Source organism: Bombus bifarius, unplaced genomic scaffold (assembly GCF_011952205.1).
Source record: "Bombus bifarius isolate JDL3187 unplaced genomic scaffold, Bbif_JDL3187 scf7180000008218, whole genome shotgun sequence".
In the NCBI taxonomy this organism is placed as follows: domain Eukaryota; kingdom Metazoa; phylum Arthropoda; class Insecta; order Hymenoptera; family Apidae; genus Bombus; species Bombus bifarius.
In genome coordinates, this window is record NW_022884519.1 from 921,423 (window position 1) to 945,480 (window position 24,058).

A 24,058-nucleotide genomic window follows, 5' to 3' on the forward strand; every position below is an offset into this window, starting at 1 on the left:
TCATATACGAATATGAATATATTCTATAATACCAACTATTCAGAGGATTTATTACCCCCTCTATAAATTATAACGTCGTATGAAGCGTAATGTGGAATAAATTATAACCATAAACAAGACATAAAATTTATGTCTTGTCTGTGATTCCAGCCATACCACTTACCTTTCATTTATATAAATACATCAAAGTTATGTGCATCCTTTGTGTCTATATACATATATTTTCTCCGCACGATGATTGCATGATAAAATGTATAGATTGTGATATTGGGTTAATTATAGGACGAATTGTAAAAGGAAGGATCGGAATGTAAACAAGCATACTAGAAGAAGAGAAAAAAAGAATAAAAAAACGGAAAGTTATAAACTAAAAAGAATATAAAAAACAAAAGTATTATTTCAGGAAAATTAATAAATACATATTTCAGATAAAGTATTACTAACAACGTTTTTAAAATATATGTTTAAAATGAACGATTTACACAACTTTCATTGCATATAAAATGTTAGGAAACGGCGTAAGAACAAACAGAATACTTTCTGACTTTTGATCGCATACTATGTAAAATGCATAATTTTCATGTATGTGTATATATGGATATATATATATATATATATTCGTATATTATTTGATTATTTAGATACAAATGAATAACAAACAATAAATGTTCGTCATATCATAAATATTTATTATATTCATTTAATCAAATATTTTGATTTCATACAATTTATTTATTATATAGCTAATGAATGTTACATTTTACAATAATTATTCCGCTTTTTTTATCTATAATTATATAAATAAAATTATTATACAAATAAAATCGCGGTCCTATACACGACGTGTATATGACCATAGCCATGTACATATCTATGTATGTATACAACTGTGAGTAAAACTTTACAACGTAACCTAATCTTACTCGAATTTAATACACCTAACCTGTTTAATGTAAGATACTTTTCACGTGTACCACAATGTGGCGCTGTAATACGCTCTATTTAACATATTTGACTACTATTCAGTATCATTTCAAATAAAGTAATTAAAATGCGCTAAAAAAATTACAACTTTACATAAAAGGATACCTCTAACCACAAAAATACGTCCAAATTGACATTAAAAACTGCTTAGAACAATGATAAAATTGTATTAGGAATGGCGCCAAGGTGTCGCCATTTTCATAAAACTTTACCAAGACGGTAAATCGAGAAGGCTGAGGGGAGGAACAATTCCTCAAAGTGAGTGTGTGCGCTCGAAAATTGTTGGAAAAATTGCTAAAAAGCAAGAATAATGTACTGGTCGTAAGTATAACTTTCTTCAATGTTATTTACAATCGACTTGAATCGCTTTTGGGCACAAAACACGGGGCCTATGGCATGGGACTTCCGTTTAATGAACAGGAACAGGAAGTTCCTCACAATCTGAAATGGCAAAATAAAAACATCCTGTACTGAAGAAAATTTTGAAAAATATACATGCTACGTTTCCGAACAAGTAGGCAAAAATAAATAAATCGTGTTAATTTTATCGAATTGATCTTCAAATTTTAATTTGTCGACCTACTTTCGATCCCGGCACTTCAAGGTCGAACAACACTGACGAATTACTGAGTGAAAAATGGAATGGTCACAACTAGCCCTTTTTATATTAAAACAAGTCCCAATGATATCAATTATTATGGATCGTTTGATTTTAGCGTGCATCAGAAAGAAGGGGATTGAGTTAAATATACAAAAATGCAAGCAGAAAGTATTTGCACTAATGATATTGAGGGTCTGGACTCAGACACCCTTATTCCTGTATGTATAATTTCATATAAATCTGTTTCATATAATCATTCTTCAGGCATATTGTTTCATCTGTACATACTTCATAGGTTGAAATCCTTTCCTGTGATGTATCTCATCGAGCACGTTCTCAAGATGCCTTATCAATAGTGGAATTAGGAAAGCAGTTACTTTTTAGTGCAAAATATGGGGATACTGACAGTGTCCGTGATCTAATGTGCAGAGGTGCACCATTTACTACGGATTGGGTATATATTTTCATAATAAACTTCTACAGTTATATAGTAATTCATAATGAAATAATATTTTTTGACAGTTGGGTACAAGTGCATTACATTTTGCTGCACAAAATAATCATACAGAAACTGCTGAGGTTTTACTTAGAGCAGGAATTTCAAGAGATGCAAGAACAAAAGTGGATAGAACGCCTTTACATATGGCTGCATATGAAGGCCATCATCAGATGACACAGTTACTTCTTAATTATGGTGCAGATGTCGATAGCAGAGATATGGTAATTAACATAAAATCGTAAAAATAAACTTCGTGTATCATATATTTAATGCAAAAAACATTTGCAGTTAAAAATGACGCCTTTACATTGGGCGGTAGAAAGGGAACATGTAGAAGTAATGCATGTTTTATTAGAACATGGAGCAGATGCAAATGCAACTAGTAAATTTGACAAAACACCAATTAGTCTTGCATTAGAACATGATAGGCTAGACTTAGTAGACATATTGCAACAAGAAAGAGAAATTATAGGTATTAGAGCACATCAACAAAATCAAGCAAATTCAGCAGAACTTGAAGTAGCAACTCATAATTTAATACAGTTAGAATCTGAAAGAGAGGAAGAACAACAAAAGTTTGAACTTCCACAGCAAGATTCACAACAAAAAAAAAAGATTACACAAGGTATATCACTTGATATTTTAATCAGTAAGATTTTGAATGTCAAACTTGATTAATAGTACTACTACTTTTTATTAAATATCTAGTGCAAATGGGAAAAAAGCCACGAATGATCTTTCAACAAATTCATGTTGGACCAAATGTTGATGTTGATCGAGACAAAGAAATCGAAGGTGTGGATGAAATTACTGATACAAATAATATTAATAATAGCAAGAAACGCAAAGATATTACAACTATTGGGGGAATCAACAAAAAATTTAGGTTATTAGAAGCACATGGAATCACAATGATACCTGTAGATAATGATTCATCTATTGTTGAAAATGCAATGGAAAGTGGAAGAACAGTTGTTTTAACTGGTACAAAATACTTTAATGAGATATACATTTTGCTATACATATTTATATTTATCGACATCGATAATTTATTCTTACAGAAGCAGGTAAACTTGCTCTAAACTTAACAAGAAATTCTTCAATAGGAATGAAACGACTTCACGTAGCTGGAAAGAAAGGAACTCCTAGGAAAGTGATAGCAATTAGAGCAGATCAAATTTTAAGTCATAATACACCCACCCTCACATCCAGAGGACCCAATATATTGAAAAGATCTTCTGTGGATAATAAAGCTGGAAAATTGTTTATTTCTTCAATTTCTAATACTACGCCTGTATCAACACTTACACAATCGAAAAACTTAATATCTCCATCAGAGGTGTGAAATCAGATATTAAATGAAAACAATCAGATTAATGCATGTTTATAACTTTTATTATATTTATGTTTAATGATTTTAACAGAGTAAAATCATTAATTCGCCCGCAAAAATGACGGAACCAATAATTTTACAATTAGACGATGATATAGAAGAAATTGTCGAAGATGATCCAACGCATAATAATGAACCAGTTATGGATATTGCGTTACTGAATAGACAATTGGCAGAAGCACGAAGACAAGCAGCTGAGTATCGTAAACGGCTTCAAAAAAAAGAGGAAGAAGCTGAAATATATAAACAGCAACTTAAAACTATTACAGCGCAAAGGGCATCCAAGTGATTTTGTATAAGTAAATATTTTATCTTAAGTTTCATTTCTTGAGCCCTCTTTTATATACAAAAAATATCTTCCTTGGCTTTTCAGCTTGGTACAAGATTTCATTTGAAAACTATACTCTAATAGTTTAATATACAGAGTGGTTGGTAATAAAGTTTCTTTTTTTTTTTTAATTTTTCCATCGAGACAACGATCTACAGTGAGGTCCATTATAACGTACCATACGCGAATCGAGCGAAAATTCAAAGTCGATTTTCTCGAAAACAAAGCCTCAAACGAAAAATTTTTATTCTATATTTTCGACTTCTTTTTTCGCGTAGAATCACCTCCTTTCCACTTGTACCACCAGTTACCAACCACCCTGTATTTTCTCATTGTCTTATCTCAAAGCATTATAGTAGTATTTATACGAGCTTCTCGTTACTAACTACTTACTTTCGTATAGATTATTTTACGGATCTACAAGATTCCTTAAATCGGTATTATTAATACTCTTGATTTATATCAGAAAACTGAGTTGGTCGTATTACAGGGCATAATCATATATTATTTAATATATGCATACTTCCTAAAAGCTGCATATTATATGTGTGCGTACGGGCCTGTGTGTGCTTGCGCACGCATGTGTGTATGTGAATGCGTGATTAAGTCTGATTTATACAGTACACAAATGTTTTTTAAAAATAAATGTAAATATATACAAAGCATCAATTTGCTTTCCACATAATATCTTGCAATTGATTATAATCTCTTTCATAATATAATATTACTATCTTCAAAATATTTTTTTACATTAAATTATACATTCATGACACTAATAAAAGAAACACTTTATTTATTGTTTTAGCTACATTTATTACAAATTACTATCAGTAAACAGTATTTTCTTCATTCTCGAGATTACATCATTTTCCCACTAAACACACATTTCTAAGCAATATTAGGAAAATAGTATAAAAATAAATAATACTACAATAAAATACGTTTTTAAATTGTACATGATCTATTTTATATATAGTGAATTTTTATATATATTTTAAGGTTACATAATAATTATGAAATTATTCTATAATGTCGTTAAATAATTAGAACTATATGAAAAATAAAACAAATAGGAGATTTCTATCAAAATAAAAAGTTTTATGAACAAAATTTGATATAATGAATATTACCTGTCTCTTTATATTTTCTAAAACAAAAATGCTATAAATGTTTAGTAGACAAGAAACATCGTATATATCACTTACATATATATGTAAATCAGAGATACATAATGATTCAAAATTGTAGTATATTGTATTGATTAATTATAATTAATTTTCAATCAGAAAAAGCTATATTTTTTATGAACAGTTTATCGAAAGCATAAAATGTGGAAAGCAAATATAAATATAAAATAGAGTCTGATTAACAAATGTATTTACATATTATTTCGATAACTACTGTTATCGTTCTGTATATTTTCATACAAATAAGATTTCATTTCAAGTATTTTATCAGTAATTCCCAATTAAAACATAATTCAAAATTATAAATAGTTACTTTGTTTATTTAACAGTCTATATGGTGCTATGTATTCGAATGAAATCCTAAATAATTGAAACTTCTAGCTTAAGAATGGCAAATAGAAAAATGTACAGCAGACAAAAAGAAAGTAGTCCACTCAGGTACAAATGACGAAGTGTAGAATGTATGAAAGAGAATTAACAAGTGTCAAATATTATTGAATCCAACAAATTACATAATATTATGACTTTTTAATATATGTTGTAAATATAAACGTTTATATAATACAATAATGATAATAGAAGTTGTTGATGCAAAGTTGTAAACTTTCACTCGAAAATAAACATTTTATATTTCACGAATTATTCGTATTGTTATGCTATTCAATACCGAATAGATACAGTAAAAATAGTTTTATAAAACGTGATTCAATTTTTTTAACGATTCAATAAACATGGTGAATAAACATAGACGTATATATAATATACACCGAATAATTATTCAAGATATATTATACTATGCTTGTACGAATTTGATACAATTAAATTATATAAAATACGAAATGCACGTGATAACTTTGCAAAATTGTTAATCGAAGTTTATAATTTCACGAAACAAGCATATAATCGATAATCTTGTGAAAATGTCTCCCGCGCTATCGATTTGAAAGTACTCGTGGCAGCACCGTCTACCACAAAGTTTCATATTTTAAAAACTTTGTTTATCGATCTGTTCAATGGATTTCCGTTTCACCTCCTGTTGAAAGGAACAAAACTATTGCTCGGAAATATTCTTTCATCTACAATTGGAAAAATACAATTTAAAAATAGTCGTTACGACTAAAAGGACATTTTTACCATTTACTTGTAACATAATGGTGTCGACAAGGAGTCTTGTCTCTACGCTGCATATAGGTATACATCGCTCGTGTTTCTGACTCTCGCGATCGATCGCAGCAGTCGCACAATCTCAGCTTGCTATGAAACGTCGGCGTGTTTACTGTGTTTGATGTATAGCACTATAGAGTATAAGGCCATGTAAAAATTACAATAAACGGTGTGACAGAATCTAAATGGAGTAGAGTACACATGTTCGTGTGCAATTCATTAAGAATCGGGTTTGTTTTTATAATTCGTTAAATTCGCGAGTGTTCACGAGAGGAACGTAATAGATAAAAAACAAAAATTCCATTTCCTTTGGTTAGCCCTAATTAATCGAATCGTTACTCCCGCTGTTCGAAATTATACGAAACTACGCAGAACTACGTCATTGAGCGACAGCGTCGGTCGGGGAAACCTTGAAATGTGCGTTTGACGTTCTACCGTAAACTTTTCGCGCTCTTTCAATATAATCGAATTTCAATGGTACCACCGAACAAATGGACTGTATAAATAGACAACTTATGTTTATTGGAACGGTAATCCGATACTAGACGACACGACAAGCAAATCTAATGGAGATAGAATAAAAAAGTTTAGTTAAAGGATATAATTCCGTAGAGATGGCTTAAAGCTTGGCAGGTACTCGAGTACCGCGCCATACGCAGGTTGAGAACCCTCCAAATGTTTCGTAGCCCGGACCTGAAGGCGATGTCCAGTGCGCCGTGGTGCAAGGAAGGGGGCTGTTTTCATTGTCATTGTGGTGGTTATTATTTCTGCGCTGCTAATATACCCTGTGATTCGACAGTAACAAGTCTCGCTGATAGAACAGCGAGGTACGAATAACGTTCGTCCAGGAAAGGCGATACCCCCACGATTACGTGCATCGTTATTATTGCGCCCGAAGGTGCGCGCGCGCGCGCGCGCGTGCACACATTACACATCTTGTATATACTCGGGAGACGCAACGATCTTCTTACTTGTATGTATGAGTGTGTTTGTGGTAAGCATCGTGATATGTGGAAAAGTGTAAAGTGAACGAAGAAGAGAAGGCGCGTGAGAAAGTATTCGTTTTCTTGAATGTCTGAACGATACGAAAATAGAGTGGGAGTTTAAGACAACAATACAAGTACGTGCGCGTGTGTTTTTTCTCGCTTCTGTCCTTTATCGTTTTCATTTGTCTCTGTTGGACGCGCGTGTTCGTTTGTGGTTTTGATGCGGGTGTGAGTAGAGCAGGTAGAGAACAATCAAGGTAACGAAAGCAACGAAGCGGGAAGCGGTGTTCGAACGTTCTAAAACATTGATTTTCTGTCGTTTTTCTTTTTTTTTAACTACGTTAACAGGTTTTTTTTCATAAACGTGCTGTGAAAGAGCAGTGACGATCGAAAGTAATTTGACGAAAATGCGATACGAGTTGTTAGGTCGCCTAGCGTAGTATATCGCCTAGCGGCGACGGGCCCAGAGAGAAGCGGCGGAAAAATGGCGTCCGATAACGAAGCCTCTTGCGCGAGTGACCCAAATTTCGCGGTGATTTGTTCGTTTCTCGAGTGCTTCGGCAAGTCCTGTGGTATCGTTTATCCTGATATTGCGCGCCTTCAAGAGATGCTTGAAAACACACAGGAGGGTGAGTAACACCTGCATGCATACGTGTATGTGCAGAAAAGAGAGAGAGAATGATTGACCCGCCCCCGCGGGGCCAAAAGTCTCGCGTGTGCTATTAGTTATCTTTCGCGATTTCGCGTTTTCTTCTCAAATTTTATGCTATTCCGTATTTTTTTATAATTCTAATATTACTTTCAAATAATTATTTTATACTGAACAACCACGAGCACTAAATTTATAGTTGTTTTCATCCCCTTTTTTTCATCGGAATTCTACACATCATTCTTAAAGATCTTTGTCTTCCTATTTGTTTACTTTGTGTAGCAACAGTTAACAATAAGAGAATTTACTAATTAATTAGTAATATGCGATTGATAATTATTTACATCAAATTCATCATTTCATTTAAATAATGCTATTATTGACAGTTTAGTTCAATTTACTATCTACTGTTGTTATTTTCTCATGTGCTGCCACCTCCCCTGTTGTCAACCTCAGTTACACGTGATTACGAGTTATGAATCGTGTGTCAAATTAATGATTTAAAAATACACATTTTAATGACTCTAATACTATATAACAAAAATGATTTATGAATTACTGTTAGCCTCTTATTGGCTATGCATTTGTAAATAAAAATTTTAGGTTACTACATACAATTTTGTAATTTTATAATAATATATCTCTAATGAAAATATTTCAAAGATATTTCTTAATTTTATTTGTGCTAAAATATAAATATTTAATACTTTTTATACATGTTTTTATTTCTATTTACAATCAATTGTTTTTTTTTTTTAGTACCACAACAATTGATAGATCTCCACATCAAATTATTACGAAAAACACGTAAAACAGTATCACCAGAAAAATGGGAACGTGCACTGGTTAAATTCTGTCATACATATTCTAATCAAGATGGATGGGAACTTGAACGTTTTGGTTACAAAAAAGCCCGTATTGCTGTTAAACTACGACTACTTAAAGTATAAATATAATTATTCTATTATATATTGTAAAATATTAGATAAAGAATGCTTATGTTCATGTTTCCAATGTTATATTTATATGATCATATATGCCAATTTTTTTTACATAAGTTTTTTTCATTGCAGGTTCTTTTAGAAACACAGTTTGACCTAAATCAAAAGTTTAAAAATGAAGTAAATAAATTAGCAGCTAAGGAATTACGGGTAGAACCTTTAGGAAGAGATAAATCTGGTTTAGCTTATTGGTGTCAACTTGATGAAGAGTGCAATATAAGGGTTTATAAAGAAGATATAGATGAAGAAAATTGGGAACTTGTAGCTAAGTATGTGTTCAATATAAATGTGAATTTCTTTTTATTTACATTTTAAATTCTTATTTTAAAATCTTTAAATATATTGTTAGGGATCGAGAAGGAGTAGTTAATCTTATAAATACCTTATCAAATGGAGAAATTGGAGCTATTCCAATTAATGAAGATAGTAATAGTTTAGAAATTTCTGAGAAACCTATTATTGATACGGGACAAATAACTACATCACCAAGTTTGGAGGATGAAGTTGTACAGGAAAATGGCATTCACATGGAAGGATCTGATGAAAAAGAATTAGATAAGAGCGGAGGTGAAGATTTTGAGGATGAAAGAGAACAAGATGACATTAATGAGGCTGGTAATGCTGAGGAAGATGTGGATGGTGAAGATGAATTAACAAATGATGAAAGTTTTAAACAAAATACAGAGGAAGATGATTCTCAGCAGACAATACAAAATGAAATGGTAGAATCAAATCCTGTTGAAACACCCCCTTTATTATCATCATGTCCCCTTAAAATTTTAAATGCTAAGGTTGATACATTATCAGAAAAAGAAACAGTTTCATCACAAGAGAAAGAATTAAGCACTATTCAGAAAACGATGGTTACTACTATTGTATCTAATGATACTAAACCTGTAGAAACATACAAATCTGAAGAGCATACAATAGTGAGTAATTCAAAAATTGATTCTGAAGAATCAGTGCCTCTTAAATCAATTGAAACACCTGTTATTACATCTCCTCTTAAGTTAGTAAATGTTTCCGAAATGAAACAATTACATGAAGAAAAAGTAATTACTGGAATAACACATACATTGAATATAACAAAGAAATATGAAGATTCAGCAGATCAAGTTATGAAATCACTAGACAAGTTATCTAATAAAAATAGTTTTCTTTTTACTTCTGCTGACATGCCAACAACTCATAATAAATTGTCTGTGAAGCCAATAGATCAACTGGCTGCGAACCTTGTGAGGATGCAATCTGAAAAACTTGAAAAGCCAAGTGGAGCAAAATCATTAGAGAAAATTGCTGAAAACCTAGCGCGATCGGGAAGTATTGTGGGAAATATAATAAATGGAGATGATGATAGAATACCACAAGATTTTTGTGCAAGAAAGATAGATAAAGTGAATTCGCTTAGAGAACATAGAGGTATGGATTTATCGACATCACCAAGAGGATGGGAGAACACAAATGAGCAAAACAGGCCAATGGATTTCTCCGGAATCGATTTATCTAGTCGAAAATTTAACAAAACTATCGATTTACCTTCTGCCGGATATAGGGCGCAAGATTTTCAACATAGAGAAATGGACCTCAGTACGAAGAAGATAAACAAACCGGAAGTTACAAATTTACCGTATGATGCTCGGGCTGTGATGATGCGTAATCATAGCATGGTAACAGATTTAAGTAAACGACAAATGTCATTTCCTGGTTACGATATGCCTCCTGCTTCATATCATAATGCTTCGAGAATATCTAATAAAGAAGATCACAGATTACCAAATTATACCATACTTCCAGATCCGAGTAAAATTACGGCTCTAAGAATGAATCCAACACCGATAAAACGTCCATTAGAAGGAGATGATATGCAACAAGACATATTAAAGAGAATAAGAGCAGATGTAATACCAATTAGAAGTTCCATGGATAAGAGATCAATAATGAGTAGTAATTGGAGAGATGAAGTTGGTGAAACCATTGAGGAACCAATGATAATGATTCAAGGTGAAGGATCTGGTAGTGATTGTGATGCAGTTAATCCTGCTCTTGGAGAAGCTGTAGAAGAGCCCATAATTTTTTTTTATGGAGAAGGATCTGGTGAAGAGTGTCAGACAGGTAATCCTGGTGAGGATACATCAACTGACAATAAAGAAAGCAACGAATCAAAAAATGAAGCTGATTCTGCTACTTCTTCTCTATTGCCGAGTAAAAATTTAGGCGAAGATAGCCTTATACATGAAGTGTCTACCGGATCTTTAATAACAAGTAAAAATACCATAAAATTAAACAGAAATTATCCGCAATCAAGTATTAATGTAAGAAGTAATCGGCAAACTGTAGGCTCAACACAAGAAAAGTCCAAGTTCAAACCATCATTGGGCATTCAAATAATACCAAAAAATTCTAACAGTTCTGTAAAAAGGATATCGAGATGGGATGTTGGAAAACCAGAAGAAAAACCAGAATGTGACAGTAGTATCATATCAAATGAAGAAGACATATCACAGAAAAGAAATGAAATTGAATGTGAAAATTCCTCTAATAAAAATCAAAATGTTAAGATAGATGGAAATTCTGTAAGTAATGAAAATTCAACTTCACAAAAAAGAAATGTAGAAGCCGAAAATTCACAGGACACAGAAGGAAATTCCTTGAGGCAAAAACTAAGTCCTGTTTCTCAAGATTCCATGCAGTGTGATTCGTCTATTTCCTTATGTCAAGCAGATACGTCAGAAACGCTTGAATTTTATCCAGAAATTACACCCACAACTCAGTCAATAAGTAATAAAGATGCTGCTGAGAATGTTTGTGATTCCGACAGTATAACTTCACACGAGACAAATACTGCAGAAAAAGTAGATAATGAATGCAAACCAGCAGCTGCATCACCACCAAGATTTTTTTTTGGTCCTAATTGTATTTCATACACTTCCAGAGCAGAAGTATTTGAGTCATCATCTGATCATACAGTTTCAACAACTATAGAATCTAAATCTGATACACTGCAATATGAATGTGTTTCTTCTTCCAAACCAGCAGAAGATATTACTTCTTATACGTCAGACGATTTTGGCGTAACTCAAATGAATAATAACTCGTTAAAAATAAATTCGTATGCACCTACAAGTAATAGTCCACTTCATGAAGATGATAATAAGAATAAAATAGAAAAGGTTGGAGAATCAACTAATATATGGGAAGAAACAGTTCCTTTGAAATACTCTGTAGATGGAGGACGTTGTGCAATGCAAAAGACAGAAATAGATTTGTCTAGTTCTGAATCAAAAGAAGAAAATTTTAAATCTACTGTACAGGATTCTATTACTAGTAGTGAAAATACAAAAAACGAGTATACAAAATCTGAAGAAACAGAAATATCAGGCATAATTTCACAACCTCACAGTACGAATGATACAAATATGCAAGATGCAAATATAAAGCTTGAGAATGCAATTGTAACACCATCTACAGTACAGTTCGACTCAAATATTGAATCTATGCAACCTGAGATATCAACAGCAGAAAGTAATACATTAGAAGAACAAGTAAGAAGTCAGAATAAAATATCAGATTTACAAAATGACACTGATGAAACTGTAAAAACTCCAATTCTTTGTTCTAAAGATGAAGCTGATTGCAAATCATCTGATATATCAACACTTAAAAAAAGCGAGTTAGAAATAGATACAACATCTGTTAATAATTCATGTTCATCTTTTGCTCAAAATTCAGAATTAGGTTGTACAAGTAAGGAAGAATTTTCCACTTATCAAGAAGTAGATAGTTTAGCAGAAAAAGAAATGGAACATGTATCTGAGAAAGAATTTGACTTATCTGTTGAAAGTTCTAAACAAAATGACAAAAATGATAATATTCCAGAATTTCATAATCAAGAAAAGCAATTAATAAACCCTGATAATGAGAACATGAAAATTTTGACTGATTCTGATGTACATTTGGCACATAATTGCATTAAAAATAGTAAAAAAATAGAAATTTCAGAACAAAATGAAATTTCAGTTAATTCATTTATCAAAAATTCTGTGCCTGATGTTAATACCAAATTAGATTTAACAGACAATTTTACTGTTACTAGTTCGGAATTAATTGAACAATGTAAAGATTCACTAGTTCCTACAATAAGTAGCTCAGATGGTAATTGCACTCACAAGACTTCGATTCACGAAAGCGCTAAAGTGCATTCAGATGCTGAGAAATTTTCCTTTAAAGATGAATGTTCTATTTACAATGTATTAGCAGAGACAGTACCTGACACAAATAATTTTAAACCATCTAAATCTGATGCAATTGAAGCTGAAGGTGAAATGATTGTATCTAATATAATTGACATTGAAACATTAGAAAACCGAAGTTCCTGTGTTGATCAAGATTCAAATAAAGATATGTCTATTGATGATAAATTGTCAAAGTCTGATAATGAACCTTTTAAACTAAATGAAGAAAAAGAATGTTTTGATGACAACTTATCATATGGAGATACACGTAGTATTTCGTTGGAATTATGTTCATCTTCTGATGAAACAAATAAATTTGGTACTGTTGTTGAAAGGAAAAAAACAGAGGACGTCAATGATGTAGACATTCAACAAAAATCTGATACCATGATAGAGCCTATAATTTCAGAAGATAAAAAGATGATTGAACAGAATGAAAAAAGTAATATAAATCAATGTGACTATATTATAAAACATATTGAAGACAGTAATGTAAAAAATGAAGAGTTAAATTCTACAAATAATACTGTAGAAAATGCAAATAATACTCAGCAAGAATATATTATTGAAAAATCAAAGACAGAGGAACCAAAATTGAATCAAATAGACATAAATCCTGTGAATTTGCAAGAACCAGACAAAATAAAACAGTCTTTAGTCGCAAATTATGAGAGCAGTGACTCCAATGATGACAGTAATGATGCTTTTGAGAGCCCTCAAAGAGAAACAATTGAAAATAAAAATAACTTGTTTACAGATTTAGAAGAAGAAACAATGATTAGTAACGAACAAAAAATAAAACAAACAATTCAAAAATTAATTACAAAGGATGAAGAATTGTCTGAAGAATTACAGAATGCAGTTACTAATAAAAAAGGAAGAGAATTAGTGTCAGAAAATAGTTTTAAGAAAATGGAAAACGAAGAAGCTGAATATAAAGAAGTGAAGATAACTAACAATGAAATAATTGAAGAAGAATATAACTGTATTGTTAGTCAATTTCATTTAAATGAAAAATTAATTATAAATGAGAAAAAAGATATTAATATTTCAGAAAGTAATAGTGCAGAAGTAATAAAAGCGGAGGTTTCATCAATCGTTTCTGAAACTGAGCCAGTGAATAAAGAAAATATAAATTCAGCATTAACTAAAACAAACAATGTAATAGGCGAAATAAGTGAAAATGATGGTTTAGTTCAAGTTTCAGACAAAATCACGAATACGATTTCTGAAGGAAGAAATGATTCTGAAACAATAAATTCTATAAACATAATTAAAACCCAAAAACAAACAAATGAAGACATTGAATTTAATGATGTTGAAAAAGAAATATCATGCGAGGGCTTGAAAGAGCAATGTGTAAAACCTATAGAAGAAAAATTAATAACGAGTTTTGATAATGATATCAAATTTATTAAAAATAAAGAAGTTGAACATGTTACAGAAGAATTTTCAATCATAGAATCATATAATAAATTGACAGAATTTTCAGGATTTAGTAATAAAGACAATAAATTTGCTGCACATTTACATGATGAAGGAGATTTTAATAAAGATATGTCTGAAAATGATATAACCATACATTCTGTACAAAATATTTTACCACTTGATAAATTTGACAATACATCCTCAGGTATAGATAAATCAGAAATATATGAAAATAATATTTCAACTATACCAGAAGATTTCAAATCTACAGATAACTTACAATTTGTAAATTTTATATCTGAAAAATCAGAGAATTTGAGTGCTACAGATAACCATGAGAAGCATAGCGAATCATTTCATGTTATAAATAAAAGTACAGAATCCCTTCTTGAAAATACTGTCTCTAGTTTAAATGATAAATCAGCAGTATTTAATATCCAAGAAACTACATCAGAATCAGCGACGATCATAAACGATGCTAAGAAGGCAACTAGTAAGAGATTGAGCGATGTTTCTAATATTCAAGATGTTCCTCCATTAAAATCTAAATCTCCATATATAGAATCCAGTGAACAAATATTAGAAGACTTAACAAATTCTAAAGTACAATTGGGTCAAAATTTGGATAATTTTAAACAAGTAGAAATTGATGAAAATAAAATAAGTGGGGATGTAGTATCTAATAGTACCACGAAACATTTAGCAAAACATGAATACAGCACAATATCTAATACAGCGGACATTGTGTTGAACAAAGTTGTGCAGGAACATAACGACGAAAATGACGAGAAAAAAGGGAGCTCAGAAATTCAAAGTATCGAAGTGAAAACAGTCTCTGTATCATCTGACGATTCAATGGAAGTAGACAATGAAAATTTATTCAGTACAGTTCCCGAGGAAATGGATCCTTTAGCATGTACTGACGATGATACATTTAAAAAATTAGACGATAACGAACAGAGTGATATCTCTGCTCCAAAAATAGGCTTACGGGTTAAACCCGTATCTGAACTCGTTTATGATGGATGGAAACTGGATTCCACTGAATTACCGAGAGTATCCCGTAAGCGACGTAATAGTTCCCATGAATCAAATTCTGAAGATATAATTGCAAAACAAAATGATGAAGAAATAATAGGAGGTAAAAGAATAAAATTACGTGCGGAACGAATACCTGATAAGCAATTGCGAAAGTCTGTGGAGGAAAATCGCGTTGTAACAATAAGTTCAGAAGACGAGGTTGTAAAATGTAGCCCTGAAAAGTCAGAAGATCAAGAAGTTAAGGATGTTAGCGATGACCAAAGTACTACTCATTCGGTTGCAATTGGAAGGAAAACAAGGGGACGTCCTAGAGGAAGACGAAGGCGTTATAGAGGAAGTGGACGTTCAGCTCGACCAAAACATTCTGAATTTCAGAATATTCAAACTTCTGAGGTATCATCTGAGATCCACCTTGATGAAACACCAAGCAATAATGATTCTTTAAATATGACACCAATTTCACAGAAAAAACGAAAGAAAAGTAAGTTTTTATTTCTCCTTTCATATGTTTATATATTTCGCAGATAACATACAATTTACTATCTAGAAAAATATTGTTCATAGGAAAAATGGTGTTGGGCCTAGAGGTAGGTAGAGATATTGTTCCTGAAACACAAACAGGATTAACTCAAGATGAAACACCTGTAAGGCAATCTAGAAGAATAGCACAATTAAAAATTAAAGAAGAAGCAGATAGACGAAGGATTGAGGAAGAGACTTCAAATGAAAGAAAAGACAAAAAAGATTCAGTGGAAAGAAAGAAGCGGAAGAAACCAAAGGTATATTTTTTTATTTTGCTCAATTGTACAGTTGATATTAACATATCATATAATTATCGTAATTTTAGCCTGAAAGCGAAGAGGAAATCGCAATAAAAGAAGTAGAGAAAGAAAAGAAATCTAAAAAGAAACGTAGAAAAAGGAAAAAGAAGAAAATGTCTGCTAAATTTAATGAAGCAAATCCATGGCAGAGTTCTTCAGGTTCTAGTAGTGATGATGAAAATGAGAATGATGAAGAAGAGGATGAAGAAGAAGAAATAGAAAGTGAAGGATCTCTGCTTTTTAAAAGCGATCATGAGTTTTCGCCTGAAAGTGATCTTGAAAAAGATCAAGAATCAGAGCCATTAAGAAGAGCAAGGACTGCGCAAAAAGGTATTACATGATTATTTACAAACTTAAAAAAACACTAAATTGTACTCCAATATATCAACATTGTTTAATTATAGCTCAAAGTGATGTTGAAGAAGCAGATGATGAGTATGCTTGTCAAAAATGTGGTAAGGCAGATCATCCAGAATGGATACTTTTATGTGATTCTTGTGATAAAGGGTGGCACTGTTCTTGCTTGAGACCTGCTCTCATGTTAATACCAGAGGGTGATTGGTTCTGTCCTCCATGTCAGCACGTAAGCTTTTAATCTCAGCATACTTGTTGAATAAGCTATTTACTTAAAAAAAATTGTGTCATAAATTAATACTTTATTTTAGAACTTGCTAGTGATTAAATTAAGAGAAAGCTTAAAAATGTACGATCAATTGACAAAAAGACATGAAAATGAAGTTTTAAGAAAGAAGAGACTAGCATTTGTTGGTATAAGTCTAGATAATGTTCTTCACAAAAATGAATCACAACGTCATCAGAAAGGATCAAAAGCCTCTAGCCAAGAATCTGATAATGGTAATCTTTTGCCTTTTTACTACTCATTTTTGTTATCTTGAATTAATATCTTGTATCTTTTATAGAATCTTCATCAGCATCATCTTCGACAAGTACAGAAACATCTAGTAGTGAAGAAAGTGAACCTGTATATCAGTTACGTGAAAGACGATCCGCTAACAAATATAAATTTAATGACTATGATGCCATGATCAATGCTGCAATTCAAGACGAAGTAGAAGCAGTTCAGGGAGCTGGAAATCAAGGAAGAGGAAAAGACATTGCAACTATAGTGAATGCGGAAAAAGAAGAAGCGCAAGTAAAAAAAAAACTATTATTACATATTTTTGCTTAATTTTATGTTATGTTAAATTTTTCAATAAAAATTTGCTTCTAGCTGCATTTTAAGAATGAAGTATTAAACATTGAAGAAGCTCCAGAAGGTAAAGATGACATTGACAAAAAATCAGAAAAAGAGAGCGACGAAGAATATAAGATGGAATGTGAGGATGGTATTGACGAGGAAGAAGAAGAACAAGACAAAGGAGCAGTAAAGAAATTCTTGTCGCGTAAGAAACATCGTAAGCTGAATAGTCTTGATATAAGCAGCGAAGATGATCCTGAAAGTGACGAAGATTTTAAAGGTACGAGTTCTGAAGAGGAAGAAGATTTTGATGACCATATAACATCTTCTGATGAAAGCACTTTTGCTGACGTAAAACGACGTAGTAGAAAAGGAGATTCGCGGTCCGTACGACGAAGCACTAGAGCCAGAACTACGCGTTACGAAGACTTTAGTAAGTATACGGAATCAATTCTTTGACTAGTATTAGAATGGATATTATTATATGAGGTAAGAAAAAATTGTAATAATAAACCTTTTATAGTAAATGACGACAGTGAAGAAAGCGATAGACCAAAAAGAAAAAAATCTCGGTCTACATGGGATTCAGATAACGAAGATAGCGATAATTCATGGCGACAGAGGAAAAAAAGGTAAGATACTATTGTTCTATCCTATATTATTATTACTAAATAGTTAATTTATGATTAGTTCATTCTTTGTTCAATTCTTAAATTGTTTTACTTTTAAATTTTCTTTTAGAAGTAGGAACGTATCGACATCTAGGTATAAAACATTGCCGAAGACGAAAAATAGAAAGAAAAAGAAGAGAAAACGTATAATCGAATCTGACAACCAAAGCGAAACGGAAGAGTCAAATGACGAATCAAAAATTGAAATGTCGTGTGAGATACAACCACAATTAGAAAACAACGAATCTATAATGTCTGATGTATTAGATGTCAAACTTGATAACTTAAATGAAAATAATGAAGACAAACATATTAACCAGATAAAAGATATAAAACCACCAGAAATAAACTCGGAAATATCTGGTACACCTGCCACTCTACCACTCGAAGAAATAACGCAACAAAAAAAGAAGAAGGTAAGATTATAGATATAATCTGTTTGAAATAATTGTATTTCATCGTTTTTTTAATATACACGTTCTTCCTCGATTTATCACAGGATAATGTAATAAGAACAAAGAAGACGCCAACAATTCGGAGAAAAGTATGTTAAATTTATCTTATTCTACTTACTTTAATATATAATAACAAACTTTTGATTGAAACTTAATTATATTTTCAGATTATATACGGTGGTCTTCCGGATGAAAATAAACCAGAAGAAGAAGAAATATTAAGTAGGCGAACTCGCGGTAAAAAGATTAATTATCAAGAAGAAATTGCATCAGATAGCGAAGAGGTAATACATAATGTTATATAACATAGGAGTTTAGAAATAAAAGAATGTAATATTATAGGAGCTAAAAAAGGCATTAAGAAAAACGGGAGAAAGTGAAGATGAATTTGTTGTAAATGAGGGCGAAGATTTAAATGAAGATGCTGAGAAAGATTCAGATTCAGGTAAATTGAGAAAAAAGCATATTAATGTTAAGAATATAAACGTAGAAATATTATGAATTAACATATAATATCACCTTATAGGTGATATTTATAATCCAAAAAAAGATGGTCATAAATTTAAAACTAAATCGCCAAAAAATAGAAAACCTAGGAAAAGCAAGAGTCCCGGTGGTAAACGGAAAATGTTAAACGATGGAACACCAAAACAAAGAAAAAAGCCTGGTCCGAAACCTGGAAGTAAAAACAAGTCACGTAAACAAAACTTTTTGCTTAGTTCTGTTATCCAAAGAAGAGATGATCAAGATGGCGAGAAAGATATCATGGCGAATGTCATAGATAATCCTATGGGAGAGATAGATACGAAACTTGATGATAATCTTTCAGAGAATGTAGGTCTAACCAGTACGGCTATGTCGGTAGCAGGTTCTTTCACCGGAGATGTGCCAGAAGGTTCCTTAACGGGACTTGGAGCAGGTGAACTAGCTGACTTAGATGACGAACAATTAGAACAAATGATGATGGAGGATGAAGAATACGCCAGACGACAGTTAGAACTTGCAGCTATCGAAATAAAAAAGAAGAAGAAAGAAGAACGAGAAGCAAAAAAATTAGAAAAGGCGCGTTTAAAAGCATTAGAGATATTGGCAGCTGAGAGGCAACGAGACCCTAACGCGCCAGAGGGAACTGATGGAGATGTACCAAAGAAGAAAAAGAGAGGCCGTCGGAGTAAAGCCGAAATTCTTGCAGAACAAATGCGCAGAGATGGGGCTCCGAATTTAAACACCACTGTTTTATCTGCCAGCGTGCCACAAAACTTGGTAACTACCATACCATCTAATATCACTCCCAATATGTCAGCGATTATGACTCCTGATGCGGAAAGAACCGGCGAAGGACACATTCCTATGATGACGGGACCAGATGGACAACTTTTTAATCCCGATGGATCGCCTATGAAACCTAAAAGAAGGGGACGTGGTAAGGGTAAAAAGACTCTTGCCCTGGAAGCAGCTAGAGCTGCTGAAGCAGCGGCAAAAGCTGCTGCTGAGGCTGGTTTAATTGGAATGGGCACTGATTCTAATTCGGAGATGAAACCTGGTGAAATCCCGAATGTACTTCCTACACCAGGTAGTAGCACCTCTGGTTCCGCTCCGTCCACACCACCTGCTGGCGTTGTTACAACACAAGGACCACCTTCTTCGCAAACTCCGACTTCACAGTCTGTTTATCCGTCGTTACCACCTAATCAACAGTCTTCCGTTATCACCAGGATGCTTCAATCTCAACCTGTATCGAGTAGTCCACAATCGTTCTCCGCTGCAGCTGCAGCAATGGGACACAAATACTTCGGTGGACCAAACGCTGGAGGTCAAATAATGGGCGGACCTAGGACAGGCTACGAAATGCAACCACGTGGAAGAATACCTTCTCCGTATAGACAAGCGGGACAATCTTCTATACCACCTCATTTTGCTGCTGTAAGATCAGGAACTCCGCCAATGAGAATGAGGGTACCTGGTCCACAAATATATCATACGCCGCATCATCCAATGGATCCTTCTCCATCAGGTGGTGGACCGATATCGATCAACAATCGAGATCGTAGTTCTCCACTTGGCCCTGGACCTGCAATGATTCCACCAGCTGCCGGAAGTCCTCTAGCAAAAGGTGGTCCTACACCTCCTCCACCTCCTCCTTATGTCAGAGGGGCACCTCCCATGTCCAGGTTTGCAGATAATCCAATGGGTCCTAGACATCAAATGCCTCCTTTCACCAATGCATCACCGGTTAATCATAATATGCAACAACCATCACCGCCTCCTAATCGACCACCTGGTAATTTTTCACCGTATCATCCTCCCCCTCCTCCTAATTATCATTATGGTGCCTATCCACCACCACCGCCGATGTCCACAGCAGATGATGCAGCCGCATATCAAGGATCTCCGTATCCCGCGGATCACTTTTCATCTCCTGCGGATAATCAACCACCCATTCAAGCCCCGCCTCCCCCTCAGCCTCCACCACAACAGCAAGCGCATGCAAACGATGCTGGTACTGGAAACAAACAGTACGATGAAGAAGGTTCTGGAGAATTTGGCGGTTTAGTATCATACTTCAGTAGCCAGAGAGAAGATGATCTTGATTCGTAGCATGAGTGAGATCTTGGCCAACCCTAAAACTTTATATAGGGTGCATTAAACAATGGTGTTTTAACGGTCAGGTAAGATTGCAACTTTTGCTCGAGAGGGACAAGTACAAGAGAAACATAAAAAAAGCTAGCAAGATGTAATGTAATCGTAAATACAAAAAAAAAGTAGATATACATTTATATCTACTTTATATATATTATACATATATGTGTTGGGGCATTGGAATGTTTGAAATAATGATGAAAGAAAGAGTATTTGCATAACATATGATGATGTACGTTCTAACATTATTTTATACACATATTGTACTGTTTTAAAACGTAAGGAAAAAGGCGTAGAATTAGAATTGTCTTCCTCTTTGACCTCTTAAGCAAACAGTTGTTCAAAACATTTATACTTTCGAAATAGAAAGAAAAAAAGAAAGCCACCAAAACCAAATCCGAGGTTGGCCAAGCGAGAATAAGGAAAAAAATATTAATCACTAACAATGGAGCCTATTTCCTAAAAGTTGTAAGCTTTTTGTAATTAGTTCAAGTTTGATTAAATTTATATGAAGCAAACGAGACCAGTCGCTAGTAGCAACGGAAGTTGCGTGTTGCTAGAGAAAGGATTATACAAAGATCTGACCAGAATTTTAACTAAACATCCATTAGTATTTACACATGAAATTTGTGCACAGTTACTTCCGAATCCATTGTAGATGTGTAGATGTCCTCTCCCAGATAAACGTTTGCTGTTGAAAAAGTCGATCTTAGTAGCAATCAGGAGAAAAATTAACAAATTCGGACTATGCGCCGTTGTTACATGTATATATGTAAATACAATAAGTCCTTTAGATTATATTATATGTATTATATATACACAGTCACGCAGAATACTATAAAATGAATTAGTGCAAAGGGCACAAATGTAATATTTAAATTAAAACGAAAGGAACGGCATCCGATTATAATAAATTAACAAATGGTGTGAAGACTACTACTATAATTATTTATAAAGAAAAATTAAGAATTTATGATAGGTAGTATGTATATTGTATTTTACAAATTTTACTTGATAATTATAATAAAAGAATAAAACATTTGGATATAGTTATATTAGAGAACAGGAGGCTGCTAAGTCCAACTCTAAGAAAGTCAGAGAAAAGAAATTTAACAAAACTGACGTTAAGCGTGTGTAGATAATCGGGGAAATAACTTAACGGAAGAAATTTTTATTTTATTATGGAGTGCAATTAAAAGTACATATAAATACGTTTATATGTAGCTATATATGTGTGAATATGACTTTTTTTTTTAATACGTTCAACATTGTCGACAAAGACTAAAATGGTTTTCTTGTTTCTTATTTTTTCTACATCCGCTCTTTTTCCCGAAAATCTTTTTAAGACATATTTCAAGCTTTTTAAAAAAAAGAAAATATATATATATACATAAATAAAAATATATATATACACACAATAATAACAACATGTAAAGAACTAATAAAAAAAAAAGGAATGTTTCGTACTATTAGAAATCATTATGAACTAGACCCAAGTTCAAAGCTGTTCGTAGCTGCAGTGCAGCTTTGAGAAAACTACTCCTTGAATTCACTTCTTGGATAAATATTCGAAGAATATTGCTTTGATCACGAAATGAATACAAACGAAATTAATTGGATTAAGTGATTCACTGAACAGATACGATTACGTGCAAAAAAAAGATAATAAAAATAATAATCAGGATATAAAATAATTTTTAACATTCATTTTTCATTTTACATATAACAGCCTCCTGCTCTTTGATCGATACGCAAAGCTGATAGTGTCTTTGCGTCACAAAGAATCATCATGTATCTGTTTAGTTATCACAAGTACGTGCATACCTAATATAAATAGAAGTTATATAAATAAAAAAAGGAAATCATTATCTTAGGATTAGCTGCTTGGGATAGTTTCCTTTACTTCGTCGAACGTTTAACAACCGAATTTGAACGATTATATACACACATTACAACACGCCGTATATTGTAATAGAGAGTTTACTACCGATAATTTTATGATTTTTACATCTATACGATATATTTCAGTTGTATATTGTTTAATGTACAATCTACTGTCTTCTTTAAATATAACATGTGTCTTCGGACCATTCGTTCTTAGGGTGCGCTTCAAGGAAAATGCGAATATGTAATGTAAGTTCTTTCACAAATGCTCGAATGGTTATTGATACCATATAAAGCATTCATTGTATTGTAAAGTATTATTGGAGATTTAATTTTTCATAATACAATGATCATGCGAATTTATATTAAAGAAAAAGAAAAAAGTTTGAAACTTTTCAATATGTCCGAAGATTTGTTTTTTATCCTTTAAACAAAAAATTGAAACACAGGGAAAGTGAAATGAATTTTTTAAAAGATATGTATATATATATTCATGTACATTTGTATTGCTTTTATGCATGGCATGTCCGCATTTAGAAAAATTCGTATAGCTCGTACAAGATATATTTATGATAACACAATGATTCGATCTCAAAACTGGATAAACGTATTAAACGTGGTTCTTATAACTTATAAAGAGATACTTCATTTTCATACATGTACCAAACTTTTTCGCATTTATAAATGTTTCCTTGAAACGTAAACGAACGAAGTGTCTTAGCAAGATAACAGTAAATGTGGTGCAGTTTAGCTTTTCTTTTTCGTAAGGGTCTAGACCAAACGCAATTATTATATTACATGTTGTAGCCTAAATACATTTTGTAATAAAATTCAATATATTGAATATCAGAAAATGTTTTTATTTTTTTTCCGTGCGCTAAATTTTAATGCATTTT

At 32.6% G+C, this 24,058-nt stretch overlaps 2 protein-coding genes and 1 long non-coding RNA gene across 6 annotated transcripts; 2 read left to right on the top strand and 1 right to left on the bottom strand.

Annotated features, from left to right (window-relative positions):
- Positions 1-936: 936 nt before the first annotated feature.
- LOC117211155 (GA-binding protein subunit beta-1) lies at positions 937-3,800 on the top strand. 3 transcript variants are annotated; one of them, XM_033454795.1, is made up of 8 exons: positions 937-1,305; positions 1,701-1,803; positions 1,881-2,039; positions 2,108-2,305; positions 2,373-2,709; positions 2,793-3,068; positions 3,191-3,423; positions 3,509-3,800. In XM_033454795.1, the coding sequence occupies exons 2-8, from the start codon at positions 1,741-1,743 to the stop codon at positions 3,764-3,766; spliced, it is 1,524 nt and encodes a 507-aa protein (XP_033310686.1). In that variant the 5' UTR covers positions 937-1,305; positions 1,701-1,740; the 3' UTR covers positions 3,767-3,800. The 3 variants fall into 3 exon arrangements, with proteins under 3 accessions (XP_033310686.1, XP_033310684.1, XP_033310685.1); XM_033454793.1 differs by having other exon boundaries at positions 946-1,305; positions 3,146-3,423; XM_033454794.1 differs by lacking the exon at positions 937-1,305 and adding an exon at positions 1,324-1,498 and having other exon boundaries at positions 1,589-1,803; positions 3,146-3,423.
- A 2,054-nt stretch (positions 3,801-5,854) lies between these two features.
- Positions 5,855-6,266, bottom strand: LOC117211201. 2 transcript variants are annotated; one of them, XR_004488223.1, is made up of 2 exons: positions 6,134-6,266; positions 5,855-6,068 (listed from the first exon to the last, which is right to left on the bottom strand). It is a non-coding gene; the product is annotated as an uncharacterized LOC117211201 (long non-coding RNA). The 2 variants fall into 2 exon arrangements; XR_004488224.1 differs by having other exon boundaries at positions 6,127-6,259.
- Positions 6,267-6,825: 559 nt separating this feature from the next.
- Positions 6,826-24,006, top strand: LOC117211196 (titin homolog). Its single transcript, XM_033454863.1, has 17 exons — positions 6,826-7,399; positions 7,491-7,771; positions 8,551-8,735; positions 8,865-9,061; positions 9,142-15,974; positions 16,058-16,272; positions 16,341-16,644; positions 16,719-16,897; positions 16,980-17,169; positions 17,235-17,467; positions 17,546-17,945; positions 18,036-18,144; positions 18,254-18,599; positions 18,683-18,727; positions 18,806-18,922; positions 18,981-19,083; positions 19,165-24,006. The coding sequence occupies exons 2-17, from the start codon at positions 7,627-7,629 to the stop codon at positions 21,234-21,236; spliced, it is 11,673 nt and encodes a 3,890-aa protein (XP_033310754.1). The 5' UTR covers positions 6,826-7,399; positions 7,491-7,626; the 3' UTR covers positions 21,237-24,006.
- Positions 24,007-24,058: the final 52 nt, after the last annotated feature.

Bases quoted from the DNA above. Each gene is read 5' to 3' on its own strand.
- LOC117211196 (XM_033454863.1), top strand. From the start codon at position 7,627: ATGGCGTCCGATAACGAAGCCTCTTGCGCGAGTGACCCAAATTTCGCG. The intron at 8,736-8,864 runs GTATAAATATAA...TTTTCATTGCAG, and splicing joins TTAAACTACGACTACTTAAA to GTTCTTTTAGAAACACAGTT. The intron at 17,170-17,234 runs GTAATCTTTTGC...TATCTTTTATAG, and splicing joins TAGCCAAGAATCTGATAATG to AATCTTCATCAGCATCATCT.
- LOC117211155 (XM_033454793.1), top strand. From the start codon at position 1,741: ATGCAAGCAGAAAGTATTTGCACTAATGATATTGAGGGTCTGGACTCA. The intron at 1,804-1,880 runs GTATGTATAATT...CATACTTCATAG, and splicing joins ACTCAGACACCCTTATTCCT to GTTGAAATCCTTTCCTGTGA. The intron at 3,069-3,145 runs GTACAAAATACT...TTATTCTTACAG, and splicing joins AAGAACAGTTGTTTTAACTG to AAGCAGGTAAACTTGCTCTA.